Consider the following 25,188-nt stretch of genomic DNA (forward strand, 5'->3'; position numbering starts at 1 on the left):
AGTTCAAAGTGCTTTTAGGTATAGCATCAGATACAACATATTAGTGTATTACAGTGATGTGCTGGATAAAATGTTAGTAAATACTGTCATCAGATATATCCTTAAGACCCATATACTTAACTGACCATTTTGAGTACAAATCTTTCTACAGGAAGAAAATAGAATTCAAACCTATGTATAAATAAGTCATTTGTCATGAACTGAATCCACTTGATTTAGCCTAACATGTAGATAAACTTTTTATAACTACAAACCCATTCTCCCCCAAGGCAGTCTTCTTTCTTTCTTTCTTTCTTTCTTTCTTTCTTTCTTTCTTTCTTTCTTTCTTTCTTTCTTTCTTTCTTATTTTTCCATCTCAAACCCAGAGGATACTGCTCTTCTTGCTAGATTCTAAGTTCTGTCCTTTTAGTGCAGAGTGGAGACTACCTTCTGCACAACAACCTAAATCCTAATGTCACTGTTTTCCTCTCCTTGTCTCCATTTACTTTTGTCTTTCTATTTGTTCGAGCACGCTCCTTGCATCCAAGCTTTTGTGAGGTGACATCTAATATACTCAGGCACGTCTTCCACCTTTCTGCATGTCGCACGCATCTTGTCCTCAGATTTTACTGCTATGTAACTTCTCCTTTCTCATTTGACTCACATATTTCTTTTACCTTTTAAAAGGCCTGAACTTAAATCTGAAAAATGTTTTAGTAGGGAGCAGCAGAGGGTAACGTTTATTAAGGGCTTGATGTATTTATTAGAAAACCTGTCCTAGTGACCAAAACTTATTTCAAAGTCAGCTCAATGAGTACATAAGAGGCGATTCTGGTACCCCCAGAATATAAGACATGGCGGCTTATGTAAACATGTATTTCTCTTAGTTAAATGCAGTTAGTAATGTAATTCTTCCCAATAGGAATGAAGAACTGAGAATGAGGAGAGCCGTTTCATGTTCACAAAATTGTTGCCAAGCAGTGGGACACTTATGTTCCATTTTAGGGTTTTATATGGTCAGCCTCTAAAATGAAAAAGGTTTGGTTGTATGATTTCTAGAGTATCTCTATCAGGTATCGCCACTGTAAGCCAGGCGTTCTCTTTCATCCCTTATCTTTGAAATACCACATCTCCCTCCCAGAGACAATGGCAGAGCCTCTTCTCCTTCCCCTGCTCTTGCTGAGGCACAAGAAGGGAAAATGGCACTCATTATGGATGTGTCCACTTCCAGTCCTAGGAAATAATGGGAAAAGAATTTATGGGCACATGCCTAATTGATTGCTAACTACTGAGGTCGATAGCCTTATCCAAGAGTATGATGAAAAAATTGGTCCTTACATTTGAATCCCTAAATTATCTTGAGAACATAGGCTAGCCCTTGCTGGGTTAGAGTCCTTGAAGGCTAGGGATCTATTGGGAGCACTAGTTTTGCTTTCCAGTTCTAAGGGTAAATGTTTGACCCCCCCCCCCCCCCCCCCCATGAGCAGAGCATTGAACTCTCTAATTAGCCTTGCAGGTCAGTCCTTAAAGAAACAAGTATGTAGCATCTAACAGTTTAAAAAGGCATTCTGTGCATTGTTTGCTGAAGGTCAGAGGGCAAATGCTGTTGTGACAGTTGGGTGGACTTGGCAGGCATGGAGAGGATGAGAAAGAGAAGAGTGGTTGAAGTTAATCTTTGGTGATAGCAATGGCAGAAGACAGTTCCCTCTAACTCTAGAATCTTTTTGATATTCTTTCTGTTCACATGAGGATTTTCCATTTTTAATCCAAAGAGTTAGAAAAATAGAGTCATAGGAGATAAGAGGTGATCTAGCCCATACCTGTATTTTCAGGGAAGTTAAATCATAAATCATAAGTCATAATGGCTTAGTAACCTTACGTTTGAGAAAGATGGAGATAATTCAAGCCCACCACCGTCTTATTCTAACATGTTTACTTACTCTTCCTTCCATGTCCCAAGCACTCCCCATGGTCACCTAACTCCATTTTGTTATTCTGAAAACATAATTTCATGTCTCTGTCTTTTGTCCCATGCCGTTGCTTCAATTTAGGAATGTCTGTCTTATTTCTCTTTGTCTTCCTTCCAAATCCTGCCCAACTGTGATGAAACTAAACCTCTTATCTCCTCACTGGGAATTCATCATTCCTTCTCCCTTGTTTCCAGAGAACTGTCACTTGTAACTTAACACTCCACATTTATTTTAATTGCTATTTTACAGACATTTCATCCTCACTTTATAAACTTCATTAGTTTGTTGTGGTTATTGTTGTTTAGAGATGTCTCTTCCATTCTATCAGGATATCTGAGGACAGATACTGATTCTTCTTTGGTTTTATTGTAAGACCATGTGCAATGAAGTATTCAGTCAATATTAGAAATGAAATGTGTATAGGTGCAGGTGTGTGTGAGAAGCAACAGAATGGTCTCAACCTATAATCTCTAACATCCCTTTTAGCATTGACATACCCTAAACAGATCTATGACTTAACCTTAGAATATAATTAAATCTATTAATGTTTATTTAAATTTAAAAAGCCTTGCCTTTTATTTTTCTGTTTAGATTTCTCAGTTGGGAAGGGAGAGGAGGTAGAACTCAAGTTTGACAATTTTCCCGGTGATGTGAACCGATAAGCATTTTTGACCTGTTTCCCTCTAGAGTAACAGTGGAGGCATAAAGGGGAGGAGGTCTGATGGTTTGAGGATCATGCATGAGTTTTAATCTACCTTCATAGTCTTCTAGCTATTGACCATGACTAAGAACTGACTCTGGTTGCTAAACAAAAATTGAAAGAATATACGCCAATGAGAAATCAGTTGGGAGACAAGATGCTGAATCTGTCTTTTAAAGAGATGCTCAGATTGAAGCCTCAGGGTTCTTGTTTGGTCGTAATCTCACTCATAGTTTCAGGATACACCACTTCCACTGTCATTGACTCGGCCCTTCAGCACTAGGTTAAATCCCTTAACTTGAAGAAAATCTATCTAAATCATAAAACCCAGTGAATAAAAAGGAATAATTAAAAGAATAGAGATAAGCTTTTGATTAAGATGAGAGTAGTCCACCCACTAGCAGCTTCATTTAGCAACTGAATTACAAATAATTACACAGCTTTATTTTATTTTTTATTTAAAAATTTTTAAGGTTTATTTTATTTATTTTGATAGAGATACAGAGTGTGAGCAGGGGAGGGTCAGAGAGAGAGGGAGGGGGAGGATCCCAAGCAGCCTCCGCACTATCAGCACAGAGCCTGACGTAGGGCTCAAACTCATGAGCCATGAGATAGTGACCTGAGCCGAAGCCAAGAGTCAGACACTTAACCGACTGAGCCACCCAAGAGCCCCACCTTTATTTTTATTTTACTGGGGCTGTTCTGTACCTTGTGGGGGGGGGGGCGGGGAGTGAGCTTTTGTTCAGGTTATTTATAATGGAACCTGACTTTGCCACATGGTTCTGTGATTTGAACTCAACAATTTGAAGTGTACTGGTTTCCAGCTGAAGAAATGATTTCTGCATTATTATTAGGAAGTTATTAATACTTTGTTTTTCTTTACTTTTAAGCAACACCTATTTTAATCCTAAAGTAAATTCCTGTCTTTACTGGAAATTACCTGTATTTTTTAGATGCAGTACTCCTGGGTCTTTTTTCTTTTTCTTTTTCTTTTTCTTTTTCTTTTTCTTTTTCTTTTTCTTTTTCTTTTTCTTTTCTTTTCTTTTCTTTTCTTTTCTTTTCTTTTCTTTTTTTTTTTTTTAATCTCTTTGTGACAACTGCTGCAGAGTTATCCAGTTAATGATCAATGCAGGTAATGTGTTCTTACAAAATCAAACCAGCGGCCTCCGTAGGCCAGAAGATCTGGCTTAACCACCTGGGTCACAGAGGCACACCTACTTGGTTGCACCACTTTTTAATCGAGTTGTGAATCAGGCTTGGGAAACTGGAACTAAGTCAGTTATTGTGTCTGTGACAGTAGGAACCTCAGGAGATCAACATTAAGGAGAAGAAAACTGCTAAGTGGGAACGAGTATCTTGGGGAGTCATTTCTGGCAACAGGGACCTCTCTTTTTCTCCTGCTGAGCATATAAACAGATTGATTTGCTCTGAGACTAGACTTTCTCCCCTTCTTGGGGCCTGCGTGTGGGAGGGCAGTCTTTTTTGCACAGGAGCACATGCAGCCTTAAGCATAGTTTGTGTGTAAACTTGAATATAACATCTAACCCCTCTGTAACCTGGCTTCCACATGTGAGAATTGGGTGTAATAAGGCCACGACTGCTTCACAGATGTATCTCAAGGCTTGAACCAGAATGGTCACCTGGTGAACAGAATTTGCATACCTGTTATGTACTCTGTCCAAGCTGCACGGAGTACAAAACTAAGTTGGGCATCACCCTTGCCCTCAGGCTCATATTTTAGTGTGAGATTCATGAAAACAGAACAAAAAATAATGAGATGAGATCTATAATAATGCAGGTATTTCCAGGATTGGGCCATTTAGAGCTGAGATAAGTGGATGCCTAGATTAGACATGTGATCCACAGGTGCCAGTGCAATGCTGGGTACACAGTGGACACTCAGATGTTGAACAAAACGGAGGAAACAAGTTATATGGGTGTTGAAGAGCTCACCTGACTTCGCCTGCTGGAGAGAATAGAGATGCAAGGGTGCACAGAGCTGCAAAATTGTGAAATATAAGAGCTACATGCTCTGAACATTAATATCTAATGTTCTTACTGCAAAACTCCAAACTACTGCATCCTTGTTAGCCCATTAATAAGAGTGTCAATAAAATACGCAATTAGGACTATCCTAGATAGAAAGATAGACATTTTAAAGCCAGAATTCATCATGGGGTTTATACCACAACATTTTTAGGTTCTCTCTTTTTTTTTTAAGTTCGTTTATTTTGAGAGAGAGAGAGAGAGCTAGGATGTGCATGAACACACATGAGCAGGGGAGGTACAGAGAGAGGGGGGGAGAGAGAGAGAATCCCAAGCAGGGTCCACACCATCAGCACAGAGCCCAGTGTGGGGCTTATTTCATGAACTGTGAGATCATGACCTGAGCCAAAACCAGGAGTTGGGCACTTAACCAATTGAGCCACCCAGGCACCCCTTAGGTACTCTTAAAGTTGGATTTGGTTTTCCATTTTTGTAGACAATGCCCAGGGTTCACCTCCAGACCTTATTTACTAGGTCCTGCCTTCCAATTCTGTGAAGTCTTCACTTTCTTTTCTATTCAGGGTTCTTGGGGCAAAAATGATACCAGGAACCATGTTTTCAACTTTATTATTTTTTTTTTATTTTTATGCCTTTTTCACTATTATTTTTAGATCAGGGCCTCCTATGCCCTATGCTTAGAATGAGTAGAAATGGGTTCCAGTGACGGGCACTTTTTCTCCCATGGCCTGTTGTCACAGAATGAAGATTACAGCAGTCTGGTGACTTTGGTGCCTAGGAGAGCAGCCAGTACACGCTGCTTTGCCAATTCTGAGAAACACCGTGGTTTGTCATGCCTAAATTATCTCCACCCCTCTCCTGGAGGTGGCAGGGATAGTGATCCTGTGTCCAGCTAGGTCTTCAGGCTTTCTCCATCTCTCTCTCTCTCTCAATCATTCTGACTTATTTTTTAAAAGTAGCTTTCCTTGTTGAATTTTGTGATAAACAGCTGTTTTCTGCCCAAGCAGACTTTATCTAAGTTGCATAGTAAGAGAGAAGTTAGTGTCCCTTAGGAGCCTATGGAGAATCTGAGAATGTCAGGCCAAGAAGGGACTTTAGAAATCCCATTAGAATTGGCCAACCCTTTGTTGTACTTCCAGGGGACTGTACTTCCAGAGAGGTGTCAAGGTCACATAGCAAGTCACAGGGTGCATAAAGTGAAACTTGAAAATATATATAAATCATATTTACATACACCATTTTTTCGTACTTCAGATGTAGACATAGTGCAAGTGTGAATAATGTAGAAGAGAGAATGAGTAGAAACAGGGCTCCAGGAATGTTTAATTCATCCACCACAGTCTCTGAAGTAAAGGTGATGTAGATATAATGGAGGGAGATTCATGGATGAGCTCATGGATATTTTCCCAAAGTGACAAACTGGTGACTTCTCCATTCAATTTCCTGGAGCTGTACTGGGTTTACCAGTTGAACACATATCCTGTAACTAATGGTGAGTGCAGACCAGTGATTTGAAACCCTAAAAGGACATTGGGATTCTCAGAGGCAAAATATGATTATTCCCTGGAGATCATCCAGGACTCCAAAATAAATACACCTCCTTTTTATTTTGCCTAGGGATTTTTTTTCCTGGAAAGGGTGGAGAGAATTTACGTAAGAAAGAAAGCTGAGTTGCCTCAAAGTACAGCCTCCAGGGAGAATGAGGCATCCATCACCCAACCTAATATTCCTGCTGAGGAAAGAAAAATAGAGGAACTAAAAGTGAAGCCTAAAATCTCTATGGCTGGAAAGTTGATAGAAATCAACTTGTCTGTAGAATCAACTGCCTCACAGGCTTTTTAGGAAGGAAATACCACAAGGAAAAGATGTGAGATGTAAAGTTGATAGGGAAGTTGTCTGTCTTCATCAATGGTAAAATTCAGATTTATGGTTAAATAGACAAACACAAACTTCAAGGAAACTAGAATCATAATAAGATAGGGTGCCAAATATATAACAAAACTAACTCCAATGAACAGATTGGAAACTGCAAAATGGACAGGGAAATGTCTTGTTTTATATAATATAATCAATCTACTGTCAGAGCCAGAACTTAACCCAAAATCCATGACTCTTAGGATGATACCCTTTCATGCACGATGCTTAAAGGCAAGATGGGCTGCCTTTCTAGGGTTTTAGGTAGGGTAAATTATTTAAAAGCTGGTATTGTATTGGAATATATCTCAGTATTGAACCATAAAGAAGGGTGACATGTTATGCAATTGGCTTGAATGAATATTTGTTCATAAAATATTCAAAAAAAGGGACTCACTTAAAATCACAGAGGTGAGACCTAAACCCCAGTCTTCTGCTGATGCTTCCAGGGCTCTTTCCTCTATTCCAAGCTGCCAATTGACTATAGACCAATTACTCTGGCAGCAACCATTTGGAGGCTATGACAGGAAAAGAAGGAAAGATAGTCTGATTAAAATGATCTATTGAAACACTAAGAAATCTAGTATTTATGGAAATACGAATTTATAAAGGATATTCAGTAGCCATGTTCAGAACTACAGATAGGAATAAATAAAAGAATAAAATGGTACTGAAACCTATTTAGACCCTAGTGTAAACTAAGCACTGCTATAGAATTGGTTAGGAAGCTAAAAGTTATAATACGGCATGATGTTTTGATTTCATAGATGAAGGTTCTAAAAACCTAAGTGAACACACCAGTATTCAAATGCAACTTAGTCTGATTTAAAGACTTGCACTCTCAAAAGCAGAGCGGTCAACGGGGATGGAGATGAATATATTCATTTTAATGAATAGTGTATAATAGCAATAGAAGGAAATTAATTTTGTTTTTTGTATTTTTGCTCTAAACTACTAAAGAAGTTTAAATAATAGTAGCTGCTAATGACAATGATGTTGCAATAGGGTAAACTCTGTTTTATATAGTCGGTCTAGAGATAAACTGGTATAATGTCCAGAAATGAATGTAGTATTATCTGTTGGCCCTTAAGCTACTGAATGTCTTTACATTGAATAATCCAGCTTCTAACAATGTATCTTAATTCATAACGTAGTACTTTTTGCTTTATAGTGTTAAAGAAAAATAGAAGCAGATGAATGCCCAATTACTATAAAATGGCTAAATTAATTCAACAACATCATACAGCAATTTTAAAACAGTGTTTCAAACAATACTTGTGATGACTTGAGTATTCATGTTAATAACTTCAAAAAATAGGAATGCACATAGGTTTACACAGACACATACATGCATACTTAACAAATACATCTTTAATGTATGCTATCTTATGTACAGAGTTGTATGGAGTATTAGTATCTATGGAAGAGAATGTACCAAACTATTAACAGTGGTTACCTCTAAGTTCTGTGATTCATGATATAAAAGAAGTAATTTTTATGTAATAAAGTAATCAGAGTTCTTATTTTAATATGTATAATACTAAAAAAGGAAAGAAACTTGGAAAATATATGACAAAAATGTTCCTTATATTATTAATGAGGAAAACACTAGTGTTCCAGTGGGGTAGAGATTGGAGGGGAAAGCAAAGGATGTTAACACATCATTTAAAGAAGAAATGCAAAGGGCTAATAAATGTATTGAAATATATTTAATCTTGCTCATAATCTAGGGGATTGATATTAAAATAAGAAAATAATTCTTTAGCTGCCTGGGTGGCTCAGCCGGTTAAGCCTGCAATTTCGGCTCAGGTCAGGTCATGATCTCCTGGTTCATGAGTTCAAGCCCCGCATCAGGCTCTGTGCTCTCAGTTCAGAGCCTAGAGCCTGTTTTAGATTCTGTGTCTCCCTCTCTCTCTCTGCCCCTCCTTTGCTCACACTCTGTCTCTCTCTCCCTTAAAAATAAAGGCTAAAAAAAAAAAGTGAAAAGAAAAAGAAAATAGTTCTTTTTTATTTGTAAAATTAGAAAAGATAATCCGTAGTACTGTGGTCCTTATCCTCCTACAAATGCAATTGATGCGGCCTTTTTGGAAAACAATGTGATTCTATACCCGTCAAGCAACTTAAGTTCATAACCTTTGACCCATTACTTGTTTTTAAAATTTACTGATTTATTTTGAGAGAGAGAGAGAGATAGAGAAGGAGAGTGAGAGAGAGAGAGAGGGAGGGGGGAGGGAGAAAGAAAGCAAAAGTGGGAGAGGGGCAGAGAGATAAGGGGGAGAGAGAGAGAATCCCAAGCAGGTTCTATACTATTAGTGCAGAGCCCAATGTGGGGTTGCACAAACCATGATATCAACCTGTGCCAAAATCAAGAGTCGCATACTTAACTAACTGAGCCACCCAGGTGCCCTGACCCAGAACTTTTAATTTTAGAAATACTTAACATGGGAAATGCTCATAATACTATGATAGCTAATATGTATATGTATATATGTATTACATCATACTATATTATATCTATATTCTTTATAGATATTCTATATATGTTCTCTCTATATATTCTATATATGATTCTAAATTTGTTTATAGAATACATACATAAACAGAGAAAGAAGATCATGGCAAGTCTTAATAATTCTCTCTGAGAATTATGCTTACAGATGGTGTTTAAATTTAATTTTTAATTTTTAATTTTTAATTTTTTGCTTCTAAATACCCCATTATTTTTGTAATCTCAAAATTTTAAATGCAAATTAAAAACAGTGCTAGGAGAGACGATCTTTGTGCATTTGTACATCTATTTACCTGGACTGTTTTCGAATCCTTCCAAAGTGAGGCACTATCTAAATAGGGGGAAGTGGTTAACAATACTGTTATTAGTATAATCATAGAATGGGGCATCTGGTAAAGGAGCTACAAACATGACATTGAAGAAGGGTTAAATATTGGGGTGGGAAGAGATACAAAGACGTAATCTTCTCAAATGGCACAGGGTTTGTGTGGATTTGGGAGTCAAAATATATAGGTTCTAATCTTGATTTCATCACTTAGTATTTGTCTGTATTTCAATGTTTTCATCTTCATTTGTGACATAGGAATAATAACAGTACCTGAATCATAATTTCATATGAGAATAAAATAAGTTTGCTATATATCAAGTGCTTTGAAGACTACCTACCCCATTAAAAATACAAAGAGTACAATGTCACCATTTTACGTTTTACTTGACAGTTTACAAAAATAAAGCATTATAGCCTGAGTACATCTGAAAGATTTAGGACAGAACTTGGCTCCCTTTCTACGTCTGTAAGACTCATTTTTCAGAGTCTAGCTAGTGGCCCCAAAATGGATGTGATCTTATATTTTGCTTTAGAATTTAGCTGAAGAATAAAGAGAGCATTGATTTGGTGAATTAATTAAGTGATTTTCAGTAGCTTCTACAAATGCTAACTCTTCTCACCTCTCCAGAGCAGGAGGAAAATGAAATCACTTGGGATGGATAAGATCACTGAAAGTTACTTGGGGTGTCCTGTGTTGGCCATCCTTCATGGTGGCTGGCATTGAAGTGATCTAATTGATTTTGTTCTGTGGCAGCTTGGAAAGTCCCAACATTTCTTAGCTTTCACACATGTTCTATAAAGCCCCAATCATTTTTAGCTAGCAGTTTTATTATTCTGACAATTTTCCTTTTGACAAATAATTATTAAGAACTTGAAGTACTATACTTGGATCAAAAGCATCATTTTTTTTTTTCTCTTTTTCAATTTTAATTAGATACTGCATATTGATTCCCACAGTAAATGCCTCTGGGTCCTAATAAATACTTTGAGTAAAAGAATCTACTATTTAACCTTCTAATTCTTTCGTACAGAATTAAACTGTTCAATTGAACTTATATTCGTCAAGCTTTTAGACCTTCCATGTAATATGATGAACAAAAAATGTACTCCAACCTCAAAGTTCACACCTGCTGGGGGAGATAGAAAAGTATACAAAATTTTGCCTAGTCAGATAGTATCTTATTACTTTTTAAATATGTATTCTTATAAAATAAGGGAAGATTTAACTTAGGGAATTGGATAATTCGTCATGCAGGTGGCATTTAAGGAAGAAGAAAATGTATTAATTGATCAGGTAAAGAAATGAAAGCATTCTAGACTGAGGAGCCAGACTGAGCAAGAGGGCAGAATGGTCAGCTGGGGCCAGCATGTGGCAAGCAGAGTGGAATATATGGAAAGGGAGGCTAAGAGGATTTCTTGGAGCCAGACTGTGAAGGGCCCTGAGTGTCTGCAGAAGTACAATTAACCATTGAGCAACATGAGGGTAACATGTGCCAGTCCCCCAATAGTTGGAAATCTGCATATAACTTTTGGCTTCCTTAAAACTTAACTACAAATAGCCTCCAGTTGACTGGAAGCCTTATTGATGATGGAACAGTCGATTAACACATATTCTGTATGTTGTATGTATTATATACCATATTCTTATAATAAAGTAAACTACAGAAAATAAAATGTTATTAAGAAAACCATAAGGAAGAGAAAGTACATTTACTGTAGTATACTCTAAAAAATCTGCAAATAAGTGGACCTGTGTAGTTCAAACCCATGTTCAAGATTCAACTGTAGTTTGTTTTTTTCCACTGGCATAAGGGCTGTTGGTTAGGAAAGATACAGTGATGGGAGTGGGGCTCTAAAGGGAAGGGGGAAAGTAGGGACACTGCTAGATATTCATTTTTCTAGATTTGTCATTAATGCATAGAAATCTCAATATGTTTAAAATCAGAATATTTAGAATATTTAGAATATTCTTTCTTGGAGTCTCAGCTTGCTGCTATGAAAACAGGTCATCAATCTGTGTTTACTTTAATAAATGTCTACCTAAATCTGGCCAAATTTACCCAAACCTCTTTAACTTCTCTTTTCTCTCTATTCAATAGAACTGAGGGCTTCATAAGGGAACCCACTACAACACCAGTCTCCAATATGTAGCTTCATGAAACCTAAGCATTTCCCTACCCTCTACACCTAACCTACCTCCAACCATTGAGGGCAGACGTAAATCCAGGAACACAAAATTGCTTCCATTTTTTTTTCTTTCTTTACTTTTTAGAATGTCGCAGGTACCATGTTATTCCCTACTCAGCTTCACACAGAATGGATTAAGAAATTCAAACAAATGTTTTAAGTGTCTCAAGGATTTATATAGTTGCTTCCATAGAGGTATAAAATGGAGCCATTGATATTTGGTATATTATAAAGATTACATGTCAAATCAGAAGGAAAAAAATTGGTAAAATGAAAAAGGTATGTTATCTATTCTGGGAGGGAGAGGATCTTCATTTGTTTCTCATACCAATATAAATTCCAAAGGATTGAACAATTTGCATGTAAAAAAACACATCAAAAGCCTTAAGAATATGAGATGATAATATGGTTGCAGAATTTTATAATGTTGGGCTGGGAAAGGCCTCTCAAACTCTGAAAAATAGTAAGTCATAAGGAAAAAAATTGGTAAATCTGACTATAGAAAAATTAGGATTCATCTACCCCAGAAAGCAACCCATAAAACCACATAAAGTTTGCAAGACCAGACATACACCAGCACACAGCAAAGTATTTCCAATGTTTATGATAAAGGGTTATTATCTATAATATACAAAGAGCTCCTACATGAATAACTGTTAAGGAGAACCGTCAACAATATGTAAACAGTAGTATTTCAGGAAAGCATACATGCTGATCCCACATCTTGGGTGACTTCTCTTCCCAATGCACTGGATTCACAACAATGACGTTTCCACCAATGTACTCACCGCTCATTCTGAGGTCATGAATCTTTGAAGAATCTGAGTGAAAGCGCTGAGAATGGAAAGTTATGAGAGCTAAACACAGTTGTTCTGACTCCTGAGGACTCAGGAATCCCACTTCAAGCCTTTGAGTTTGTTTATTTATCTGCAAAATGGGGATAATGATACTTACATACATCACTAAGTCATTAGGAAAATTAATGCCCATTACTAAACCTTTGAGATGCAAGGATAAGCATTGTTGTGTGGGGGAGTGCAAGGCATTGTTGCTTCTCTGTAATCTGTTTAAGGAAATGCCTGATATTTATATTCCAATTCTGAAATCAAACATCTGATGCACTTTGGCTAACTCTTTTATGGAAATGTTTGTGCTAAGTTCAAATTTAGATGAATTGGTGACTATTAGTAAATTTTTTATCAGGAGGCTACATAAAGCTAAAAGCACAGATTTCCCCCCACAATACATTGTACCTTTTTCTTTAGGTCATTTAAGCATCTTAGAGTCTGGACAACCTGACTGCTTCAAGTATACAGTTTGGAGATGCACAGATTGTTGTATAAAATATACAAGTAAAAAAAAAGAAGAATGCAAATAACCCTCCAAATCACTTCCTTCCTTGGATTATGGACAGACACTCTTATCTTTGTAATGGTCTTTAGAAATCATTTCGTTCTGCCCCTCATTTCACAAATGAGGAACCTGAATCCAGAGTGGTTAAGTGACCTGCCCCAAAGGCACAGAGCTAACTAAAGACAGAGCTGGGATTACAACCTGTATCTCCTAGTTACTCCTGTAACCCCCAGTCCTGTGTTCTTTCCCCTCAGCTACCCAGAGCACCCAAACAGCAGTGGCAGATAGGGAGATAAGATACACATGGCTTAGATTTTGTCCAGAATCTTAGTAGCTATGTTAGATACAGACCATCGTCCTCAGACTTGATTATGCTAAAGGCTGAGGTGGTCAATAGAAAGAATTTGGCATTTCAGTCCATCCAATCCTGCTGGGAATCTTTTGATTTTGTAAAAGATGACATTTGTTTACATGTTGCTAGAATATTATCAACATTTGAGTCTGTGAGGCCTAGATTTAGGGTTCAAATAGTTATGCTACCCTATTATTGTAAAAAAAAAAAAAAAAAAAAAGATCCAATGTTGACTTTCTGAGCAGTTATCCTTAATGGCATTTACTTTAGAGCATTGATTGCCAAGCCTGACTCATTCAGAAATGCCTCATGAGCTGCACAAAATACAGCTGTAGAGGTCACATCCCTGCAGAGTCTGATTCAGTAGCTCTGGGACCAGGTCCACAAATCTGTTTTTAAGAAGTACTCTGGATGATTCTCAGGGTCACCCAAGTTTTTGAACCACTGGAATAGAGCACAGATTAAGGAAGCAACAATCGGCTCTTCACTGTTGACTCTGAAGCTGTCAGTGGGTGTAGAATTTAAATACATGGTGCAAATAATTATAATTGTGTTCTGTAAGTAATTTCTTCTCTCTTTTTTTCCCTTGTACCCAGAGCTCATGTCGTTCATTACAGGCAGTAAGAAGTCATTTTTTCCCAATATTTCAGAGAAAAAAAATGAACATTATGTCTGACATAAATTTGTAGTGTCACAGAGTGTTGTCATATTCTTGGACTCTTGAGATCAAATGATGTTATTGAAAATATTTTTCAAGGGGCGCCTGGGTGGCGCAGTCGGTTAAGCGTCCGACTTTAGCCAGGTCACGATCTCGCAGTCTGAGTTCGAGCCCCGCGTCAGGCTATGGGCTGATGTCTCAGAGCCTGGAGCCTGTTTCCGATTCTGTGTCTCCCTCTCTCTCTGTCCCTACCCCGTTCATGCTCTGTCTCTCTCTGTCCCAAAAATAAAATAAAACGTTGAAAAAAAAATTAAAAAAAAAAAAAAGAAAATATTTTTCAAAAAAATATTAGTGACTGGGGGCTTTAAAATAAGTGTGCCAACAATCACATCATCCTTTATGTGCATGTATTTAATGGGTGCAAAATAGGGGTAAAAAGGGAGGCAAATCTAAGTTCATGAATATATTTGCACACTTTATTTCTAAAGTTTATAAACTGATGTAGCCTGGCTTCTAATTTTCTTCTAGTCATCTTATCTTTAAATTTTTTTTTAATGTTTATTTATTTATTTTTGAGAGAGAGAGAGCAAGAGAGCACAACCATGAGTGGGAGAGGGGCAGAGAGAGAGAGACAGAAGGAGAGAATTCCAGGCAGGCTCTGAGCTGTCAGCACAGAGCACGATGCAGGGCTCGAACTCACAAGCCATGAGATCATGACCTGAGCTGAAATCAATTTTTAACTGACTGAGCCACCCAGGCACCCCTAAATTTTGGAAAAAACCTAAATATCCACTTCCAGCTGTCTTGCCAGTTGTACCATTCAGGCAGGATACAGAGGGACATGGCTTTCCAAGTGGGGGGGTGGGGAGTGGTGTTTTGATATAAATCTAATTGAATTACATAGAATACTCAGCAGTAACAAGAATATTCTAGTGAATCAAACAATAATCATCAGGGTGCATTTCATCCTCACTACATTATGGTAACCAAGGTTAGGCCAGATTCTACAATACGGTTTTTATGTATTTATGTAAATATATTTTATGGCAGAGCTAACTGGTTTCTCAAACTTTAAGATTTACTCTTTCTATTTAAAATTTATTATCCGTTTATAGAAAAAATATTATCATTGAGCATTAATGAAAACTAGATACAATAGAGAAAATAAATATTCAAATAGATAAGCTATTGTGTTGATTCCATGTCCCAAGAAATAATGATGGAAAGAAGCAGTGCTTTTTTTTTTTCCTTTTAAGAGCTTAAAAAAAATGGGCACTTTTCCCAGGGTTTCTATTTCCTGTACATAATATGGATGTTTGTCTTTACAAGTTAACGGGACCAAACGTTTTAAATTGTTCTTTAACTATACTCTGAAAAATCCAATGGCTTATGTTGGCATAACTTTGTATTAAACTATTTCTCTGTGGAGAATAAGTTAAAAAGTTTTTAGCTATCAGGCAGTGGATTTTAATTTTTACATTGAGTAACTATAACCATGGAGTTGAGTATTTCTTCCTAATTTCTAACTTTGTGTAGTCATTCTTAAAACTCCACATCTAGTTTAAAAAAAAAAAAAAAAAAAGGCCTTCCAAAAGCTTTCCCTGAAGTTTTACTTTTCAGTTGCAAAGTGTAAAATAACCTTCTGAAATGCCTTCTCTAAGTCCTGGTGGTGGTACAGGTTTGTGGTTTGTTTGGGGAGATTTTGTTTTGTTTTCAGGAGAGAGTGCACTTTCTTGTGAAAGAGACAAGGGAAAGTTTTACCTGTCTCTCTCCTGTTTTTTTTTTTTTTTTCTTCTTTCTTTCTTTTTCTTTTAAAGATTGGTGATAAGGAATTCTAACTACTTAATGAGATGGGAGAGGCCTCACTCCATTGGAGTGAGGACTCCAGGTGGAAGTTGATGGATTGGACAGGTAAAGACAAGAGTCCCGCCCCCTCATGCCTATAGTTGGGTATATATTAGGGAACCTAAAATTATGTACAGAGAGAGAAAGAGAGAGAGGGACTTGAGTTCTGTTATCTTCTTAGTAGATTCCTATTGTCAGGGTCTCAGAGGGGGTGGGGGGGTTGGCAAAATCCTGGAGCCAGAAGAGAGGACAGCGGCATTGATCAATCTTACTGCTAACATGTTGTACCTGGAAAACAATGCCCAGACTCAATTTAGTGAGGTAAGGATTTTAGATTTTAGCACTCCATTTAGAGATGCTTTTTTCATTTTTTTATTTTTAAACAAAAGCTTACATATTTGTGGTTCTTGGTCACCCAATGTAATGGTTTTGCAAATCGTGTATAGGAATCTCCTTTTCTTGGTAAATGTTTTCTGTGGTGACTGTAAGATTTTTTTTCCTTTAAGTGGGAAATGAAATAATAGGAGAAAAGACAAAAGAGAAATTTCTGGGTAATGTTATGTATTTGAAGAAACCCAATATTCAGGAGTTTGTAAAATCCCTTTTTGGAAGAACAGACTGGAAGAGAAGCTCACATTCTGCTAGATACATTGAAATGACTCCTCTGTTGTGTGCTCACGTACCAGTAAGATAAATTAGTTGACTGTGTCTTAACTCAGTTAAGTTCTCAGTTCTATCTCCAGACTTCATCCTAAAAGCAAATGAAGCTTTTTCAAAATAATCCAGGTGAGATTTTTTTTTTTTTTTTTTTTTTTTTTTGTTAAGCCATCTTTGTTTTGAATCCTATCAATCCAGAGACCCATCGAAATCTTCAGGGGACTTCACTAATGTTCCTATTGTCTGGTGATTGACTTAAGACTTTCACTGTGTAATTACAAAGTTATTTTTGGGCAATGCATGATTAAATATTTATACATGCGTACGTGGCAAATGTGTATCATAGCATATAGGATTGGAATTGATGATTTGGCTCTCTGATCTCTCCTCAAATTTGTCTCAGGGATTTAAATCACTGGGCAAATGGATATAGGGGGAAAAAAAAAAAAAAACTCCTGAAGAGACTATAAAGCTTTGAGGAAGTTTCCTATGGTTGAGGGAGGTCTAACAACAATATTAGTTTACATTCCTCAGAATAGGGCAGCTGTGTTGACACTAATCAGATTGGGGGAGGGGGGGACGGGTGGTGAGCGTGAGTTCAGTTTCAGATGAAAATGCTTGCAGGGGAATGCTTGGAAAAGTAGACTGGAGGACTGGAGGACTCAAACTGAGCTTCTTAAAAATCAAAACAAAGTGCATAGGACTCAGTGTGCACGGCAAAAGGAAGAATCGCACAAAGGGCAGCAAAGCAGGGCCTGCGTTGTCATACTGACCATGCTATCGTCTAGACACCTGAACTGTGTAAATATAGCAGGGGAAATATCGAGTTATCTACAGAAGGAAAAGGAAGTGCCTATTTTCCTTTAAAACATTCAAGCAGGCTTGCTCGTCCTCAGTGGAGAAACTTGAGTTTCTTGTTTGGCTTTAACATTGAAAGTTAGCTTAAAATGTTACCAAACAGTTAACCAAAAAAAAAAAAAAAAAAAAAAAAAATGGAGGTGACTTTAAAGATTGACCCCACCTTGGCGAGTTTTCATTACTAAATAAGTGGTCTGCCGGTCATATCATATCTGACTTTATGTTTGTTAAGGAGCTATTTCACACACATATTTATAAGTAGGCTGGGATCTGACTTTGGGTCCAAGTAGAAAGGGATAGAAAGAAAAGGTGGTTTAGAGATATCTGTAAGAAAAGTATGAAGATGCCAAGTGGAAAGTAATGATTATTTCTCATGAAGGAAAAAACTGCGTAAATGTGCATAGAAGATAACCTGTAGGAATGATTACCTTTTATGGAGGCAAAAGAGTCATGTCATATGTGAGAGTGTAGCACCCTTATCATGAGAGAAAATACCTTTCCATGGTTTGCGTTTTTAAAAACTTTAGGTGAATGTGTATAGTCAGGTGCCCAAGTGATCTGTTTTCTCTTAGAATGCTTTTAATGTGTATAGAGGATATCTATGAAAAAATATGGCTGAATTTCTCTAACTTCCTGCCTCTTTTTGTGTGTTGCCATTGTGAATTTTATATCCTTCCAATAATGTGTATATTATGCATAATTTTTATAGCTTGATTTTCATTCTATTACTTAAGCACAGCTTTCTTTGCTGTATAGTGTTATGTTTTAATATCTAGTCCTCCGTAAAAAATGCAATTCTATATCTGACTATACAAAATATCCTGGGACCGCATGGCCCTGAGAATCCGGGAATTTAATATAAAAGTTGTAACGCTTCTTAATTTATCTTAAGATAACGTTTCTTAGTAACCCTTGATACAGAAAGAGTGATCTATTATCCCACAAAAATTGTTAAAAATTGGGTAGATTAAGAATAAAAGCCATCTGGCTGCCCATGAGAATGAAAATTAGTTTGAAACAATAACCCATTCTCTGACTTCAAATAGTTTTTAAAATTAATTTCCTAGTAGCTTCTTTGGGTTGATAAAGACAATGTAAGAACACTGTTCTTTCTCTACCCCTTTTTCCACATCTTTGCAATTTTTTTTTCCCTCCAAGCAGAGCTAGATTTTGGGAAACTGTTAGTGAACAGTTAGTGAAAGGGTCTGGAAGGGAGGAGAACATGGGCAGGATGTAACAGGCAGAATTTCCCTTGGGTTACAAGGGAAAGAGGCTTCAAGGAAGCACCACTCTGGTGTGTCAGGCGCGGAATGACCCTGCCTCTGGGACTGGTCTCAGTCTTGGAGAAAGAGTCTCAAAAGAAGGGAAATACTTCACAGATTAAGTTTCAGTTCAACCTTCTTGCCAAAAAAACCCCACAAAAAAAAAAATAAACAAAAATAAAAAACAAAAAACAAAACTGGGCTGTGTGCATGCATGCATGTGTGTGTGCAAGAGAGAGCGAGAAAGAGAAACAGAAAGAGACTTCCAAACTCCTCCTTAGAAGGACATTTAGGACATTTTTATTAAAAATGTCTGTCTGGGTTCCTGTGTGAAGATGGAAAGGTACTTTAGTGAATGGGTTCCAGTATTCTAGAAGTAAATGGGGCTTCAAGGCTCCTATACAGAACACCTCATTTTATAAATCGGGGTTAATGATCTCTCTCTCTCTCTCTCTCTCTCTCTGTCGTAGAGAGAGGTATAGGTGGATAAGTGAGTCCTGTTGACTTACTTGAACCTTTTTTCTCTTTCACACCAAGAGAGACAGAAAGCATTCTGAAAAGAGCTTTTGTGATCCATAGTAAATGCTCCAAAAAAGTTTCCTGAAAGAACTGATGTGCAAATCTACTGGAGAGGAATGGTCAAGGGAAAAAGTCTTTCCTCCCTAATACAGTCTCCACGAGACATTTTTCCCATGGGAGTGATTTTTTTCTCTTAATAGTTAATAAATGTATTATCTTAAGCTTTCTGATGTTTAGCACCATATGTAAAAGCATAGTAGGTTGGAAGCAGAATCTGCAGATTTAATTCAGCTGTCAGCCAGGCTGTGTTCCTCTTTCCATGCTGTAGTCTTAGATTGCATTGCTTCTTTTACAACTGGTTGCCCTCAAGCGCAGAGGGGACTGGGAGAAAGAGATCTTAGATCACAGATGATAGACCATACCTTCTTTTGCTACTATTGGAAAAATGAGTGGTGATAATATATCACTTATCCTTTACCTAGATAAGGAAAAAGCATGTTTGTTTTGTTTTGTTTTTTTGTTTTTTTGTTTTTTGTTTTTGTTTTGTTTTTGTTTTTTTTTTTTTTAGGAGAGCAGTGATCCTCAACTGGGGTGTGGAGAGTATACTGAGAAACATGAATGAATGTCTGCTTAGCTATGGCAACCAAAAAAATATTGGTTGCTTTTTCACCATGCCACATACATCTTCTGAAAGCAAAGTTACTAAATTTTCCTCAGATGATGAATAATATCAATTTGGATTCTGTCTTCTTCCCATGAAGGGAGGATCTGTCTGAAGTTAGGAGATGTTACATTAAGGAAGGCTATGGGTCAAACAGTTAAGAAATATGTTGCCCCAAATGTTCCCAAGCTTTCTTTGAGGTGCGTATGATAGCTTTGAGTGAGACCTGAGCTTGTGGGATAGAGGAGTATAAGTACAAGTCCTCCCTTCATAGTAATATTTTGAAGTTAAGCTCCCCCCATTGAATACACTATTTATTCTTTGAGTCAGTTTATGTCAGTAAATAAGAAAGGATAAACACAGATACCAGAAGACCCCTCTGTAGTCTTATTATTTTGAAGATGAAAAGTTTTCCAAATGATGGACTCAGAATTCTCTTTTGAATGTATGAGGAAAAAAGTCAGATGTCTGATGTAGCATTATTATTCAGCACCAATGTGGTGGACTGAGTTACTTATGCAGGACATCCGACAGAGTAGTGGATTTGGCTTCTGAAAGAAAATGTATTGAAGTGTCAAAATTAAACAGTTGATGCAAACATTAGGTTATGAATTTGAGTCCCAATCTTCTCTTAAGAACACAATTTGGAGGCGCAAAAAAATAGTAAAGCGTAGATTATTAATGTACTAACTCTGTAAACATCTTATCATTTTCACTGATACCTTTTGATGAATTTGAATTTCATCAATATTCGTGAGTGCTAGTATGGGGGGAGGGAGACTTTGGTTAGAGGACCACCTTACTCTTTTCACAGAAATGTTTCCTGAAGCATCCGTTATATAGAAGATGGTATGTAGGAAGGGAAGAAACAGTTCCTACACCAAGAAGTTTACAGTTCATAGAGGAAATGAGTACATAGAGTTATAATACAGGGCAGATCCTCATTGTCATATGAGAAGTATGAGCAAGATATATAAAGGATCAAAGAGAAAGAGAGTACCTTGAAACAGGAGGATCAAGAAAGTCTATATGTGTAAGTAAATTGCAGCTGCACTTGTAAGGTTGGGTAGAAATTTCTAAGTCCTTGAAATATGAGAGGGAAGGAGGATTTAGGGTGAAGAAACAAGCATCAGCAGAGGCTCAGAGCTGGGGTGAATGCTGGTGTGCCCAGCAATGTCAAATAGCTCAAATGGAAGTGAAAGCATGAAAAAATTAGGAAATAAAGTTAGAAATATAAGACAGAGTGTCTCATGGAAGGCCAAATCACATTGAATAGTGTGGCAGTGATGAACCATGGAAGGATTTTGAACAGAAGAGTGGTATAATTGGAGCTGTACAGGGGAACACTTGTTCAAGACAGCCTAGAAGTATAAAAATGCATTTCTCTGCATTGCACATTGGCCATCTTGCAAGAATATCCATTACTTCTCTGGGAACTTTGGAAGGGTAGAAATGGGTCATGTCTAAAGTCTCATACAACTTATACATTCTCTGCGCATTACTCTCTTTAATAGCTATGGTCCCTGCCATGGATAAGTTGGAAACAATTGGTTTTGGTTTGTCCTAATTTATGCATGCCATTCAAATGTAATTATGAATAGCACCACTTTCTCTTTCAAAAGTGTTCCACTTCGAAGACAAAGTGTATGATCACCCTACAAATGAAGGCCCACTCTTTATTTCATTATCTCCTCCACCTCCACCCCAAAATGGAAAAGTAGTATAAATTTGTTGGTAAACAGATACAGTAGTTTTGATATCCTATCCACAAACCATTTAGATTATTTCCACCATGAAAGAAGCATTTCCTTACAACCCAACATTTACTAGGGGCTAATTAAGTACAGTCGTATTGCTAGGCAGTGTAAGGAAAGCAGAAGTGAACAGTTGTAGCCTCTGGTGTCTGAGAATTCGCAATTCTAGGTGAACGTAAGGTATCATGAATGACTTCAGTATGAAACAGAATGTGGTAGGAGACACTAAAGACTTTCAAAGACAATGAAATGGTTTCAAACTGCTCAGGTTGAAGGTAATATTTTATGTAGTTTGAGGACCAGAATTCAGCCAAGTTGCAGAAGGAAGGTCATTCTGAGTAGAGTAAAATTAATAAAAATACAAGGAAAAACTGCATAGGACCAGATGACCAGATGCTGATATACCAGCATGATATATTGACTTGAAAAGAGAATGTTGATTTAAACACAGATCTGTATTTAGCATGTATGTCAAAATGGAAAGCTGTTGTAGAAATAGCAACAAAATATGGTAGGGACTTCCATGTTCTGAGAATTAGAAACTATGAATGTTTTGAAGGCATGGACAAGGCTCAGAATCCATGATTCAAAACTTTGTCTACATGCTGTAGGAGTGACAGGTGTCATCCTGCAGGGAAGGAGAAAAAATAGCCCAAGTGATTTCTTGGGCTAGGTGAAGTTGAGAGTTTCCTGATCCCATTCCTTAGACCTCTACAGAGACAGATAAATTATCTTATCCTTATAGGGACTCAGTAATTACATTGTTATTTTTATTTTTTACTTTTTTTTAACATTTATTCATTGTGGAGAGACAGAGCACAAGTGGGTGAGGGGTAGAGAGAGAAGGAGACACAGAATCTTAAGCAGTCTCCAGGCTCTGAGCTGTCAGCCAAGAGCCCGATATGGAGCTTGAACTCACAAACCAGGAGATCATGACCTGAGCGGAAGCTAGATGCTTAATGGACTGAGCCACCCAGGCACTCCAGTAATTGCATGCCTAAATTAATCAAAGCTGGAACAGAATCCAGACTGATTGCTTCTATTATTTAGGATTAACTTTATTAAATAGTTATCTTAGAATCAGGATGAGAAAACCATTTCTCTGGTCACTGCTCGAAATGCAAATAGTAATCCCGGAGGTAAATGTGAGAGAATATACCAAGTATGATATTTTTCCTACATGAGAATCCCAACCAGGAAATAATAGAGCAGAAGCAAATGTGAATGTCTCATTTAAGAAACAAACACCCTGCCCCCCCACCCCCAATTAAACAAAAACAGCAATAAAAAAAAGTCAAGATTTTGGAATCTCAAATTAAGAACTCTTTGCCATAAATATCTCAAATTTCATTTTGGTTGAGGTGACATATTTGCGTTTGAGATTTGAACAGAAATATTGAGGGAAGACGTGTCTTCACCTTCACCCATATTAATATCCTTTCCTTCCACAACCTCCTTCTTCACTTCCATCTCATGTAGGCAATTACAGAAATAATGGAGGGGTAGGTGAGGGTGGGCTCAGGGTGGGAGATGACTCAGTGACTTGATTTAAATGTAAAGGGGAGTGGGTAGGAGGGAGAACTGGCCTCAGTGATAAGTGGGGGGAGAAGTCCAAGCTTATATCTCATTCCGTTCTCTTCCTTACAAACCTAATCCTCCACTAACAGAAAGTGGATTTTGAAAATACCCAATATCGAAATGTGGTTGTGCTGATTTCATCTTTGTGCAGACATCAGGGGACACAGCAAAGTGACATCAACGACCACATTGCTTACAACCTCCTTTGCAGAGCAAAGTGGTTAGAGGGAGTGTCTATACAGTCTTTTCTTTCTACTTCCCTATATTTGATTTTCTTAGTTGGTCTGATACTACAGCACATCTATCCCATTCAAAAGGCATACCTTTTCATACTCTGGAAAAAACAAAAACAAAACACACATCTTGGGAAGCTCTCATTTCTAAATGTATTTCTTACTTGATAATGACTAAGTTTATACAATCTGCTCAGGTTTGCTTTTTCAAAGACAAAGTAAAATCAGGCTGTCATGTCCATTCTGAGATGGCTTTGCCAGGTAATACTTACCTGTCAATTTAAAGTTCAGTAACTGGTGTTAAGGTAAAGCACATGTTGGTTCTAGGTGAGGGAATATTGGCAAGAAGAAAACATTTTTGGAATGTTAGTGGATGTGGGTAGAGTGTAAATTGATATCTCCTGCAAAATGTGCGATCTGAACTGCATCTTGTCTGTGTTTCTTAAATGGTAAAAAAAAAAGAAAAAAAAATCCTATAAAGGCTGAAAGAGGGAATTTTGAGTCAAGCTGTAGTGTGTTGCCAGGGGCGGAAATTTATGAAACACTCTCGTCAACTCTTCTGGAAACACTACAAAAGAAATGGTTCTGCTTTCTTATTGGTGCTAAAGCCACTAATAGGTGCAGTTTAGTGTAATACCACTATGAGAATTACCACCCCCAAAGTCAGCTTGCCTTGGAAAGAACTCTGTACAGGCATTTTCTTTTTCCTTTCAAGCTTGCGCAAAAACACCCAAAGGGGCCATTTCCAATCCAGGCAGTGAGCTTTCTCAAGTTTATTCTTTCTCAGATCACAGAGACAATGGAGAATATGCCCTGTTTACTCAAATCAGTCTGGATTAGTGTCACTCTATTGATGGAATCAGAATTAAAAGGAAAACCATTACCCTCTCAACCAACGGCAACATCAGATGTTTTGGGAACGGCTTGATTATTTTTAAATGGACCATGTGAGACTCTGTCACCAGACTAAGGTTGGGGACTCCACGGGTATACACACAGAGAGAAATGGTGACCCTGGGTGAAGCAGAAAGCCCAGAATAAGCCTCAGGCTTGGAAATTATTTCAGTAGCCAGTCCCAAAGTATCTGAAAGGCTGAAAAACAGAATAGTAAGTTTCCAGAAAGGGTATTTTTCCTAGCTTTTTTCTAACCCCCAACACCAGCCCCCAGATATTTATCTTCAGATCAGATTGTTTCTAGTTCTTAAGGCCCTGCTGGGAGGCTACTTCACCCTTAACATTTTCTCAGAACTGCCCCCCTCCCCCCATTCAGAATAACTTCTCCCTCCCCTGAGCTTTTGTGCACTTCTCTGTTCATCCTTCACTGCTCTCTGGGAGGCCCAGATGCCTTCTCCCCAATCCTGGTGGGTAGGGCACGTGCCGTACTTATCTCTGTATCCTCTCCAGGGCCACCCAGTGATGTTCCTGAATGTGATGGAGGCATGCTCTGTTGCTGTTGCATGAAGGGGTATCTTCAAATAAAAATGTGGCCTATAATATATACTTTTACAGAAATGGCTCTTTATAACTAACCTGTGCAAAAAGTAAAGTGACTTCAACGTTGAACAAACCTTGTCTCTGCCTGTACATTCTGCATCATATGGTTTTCCTTGACATCTTACAAGTCCCTCTCCCTCTCTGTCTCTCTCTCTCTCTCTTTCACGAACCCTGGTATTTATTTCCATTATACCTTAAGTGGCAAGAAAGTTTTTAAGACAGGGAAGTTTCCCAAGTAAGAAATGACTTCTACTCTGACAGAGGTAAACAGTGTAAAGTGTGTGCTGCTTTCATTTAATGGATTACCCATGAGGACAGAGAATGTGTTTGATTTTTTAAAAAACTGAATAGATTAGATTGTTATCTTGCTTTG

General features: G+C 37.6%; 1 protein-coding gene across 10 annotated transcripts in view; it reads left to right on the forward strand.

Moving 5' to 3' along the window:
- TP63 (tumor protein p63) overlaps positions 1 to 25,188 on the forward strand; it is a 231,378-nt gene that overhangs the window by 111,640 nt on the left and 94,550 nt on the right. The window contains exons 1-2 of one of the 10 annotated variants that reach the window (XM_086674989.1): positions 15,930 to 16,120; positions 16,531 to 16,585. The exons of 7 other annotated variants lie outside the window; for them this stretch is intronic. Coding sequence is in view for 1 of the 3 variants with exons in the window: in XM_086674987.1 (XP_086531113.1) it covers positions 16,079 to 16,120 (42 nt within the window). In the remaining 2 variants the exon portion in view is untranslated. Of the gene's footprint in view, positions 1 to 15,929; positions 16,121 to 16,530; positions 16,586 to 25,188 lie in introns of those variants that run through there. 2 more of the 10 variants (XM_086674990.1, XM_086674987.1) reach the window with 2 other exon arrangements.

Source organism: Puma concolor, chromosome C2 (genome assembly GCF_028749965.1).
Source record: "Puma concolor isolate L17-30 chromosome C2, mPumCon1.1.hap2, whole genome shotgun sequence".
In the NCBI taxonomy this organism is placed as follows: domain Eukaryota; kingdom Metazoa; phylum Chordata; class Mammalia; order Carnivora; family Felidae; genus Puma; species Puma concolor.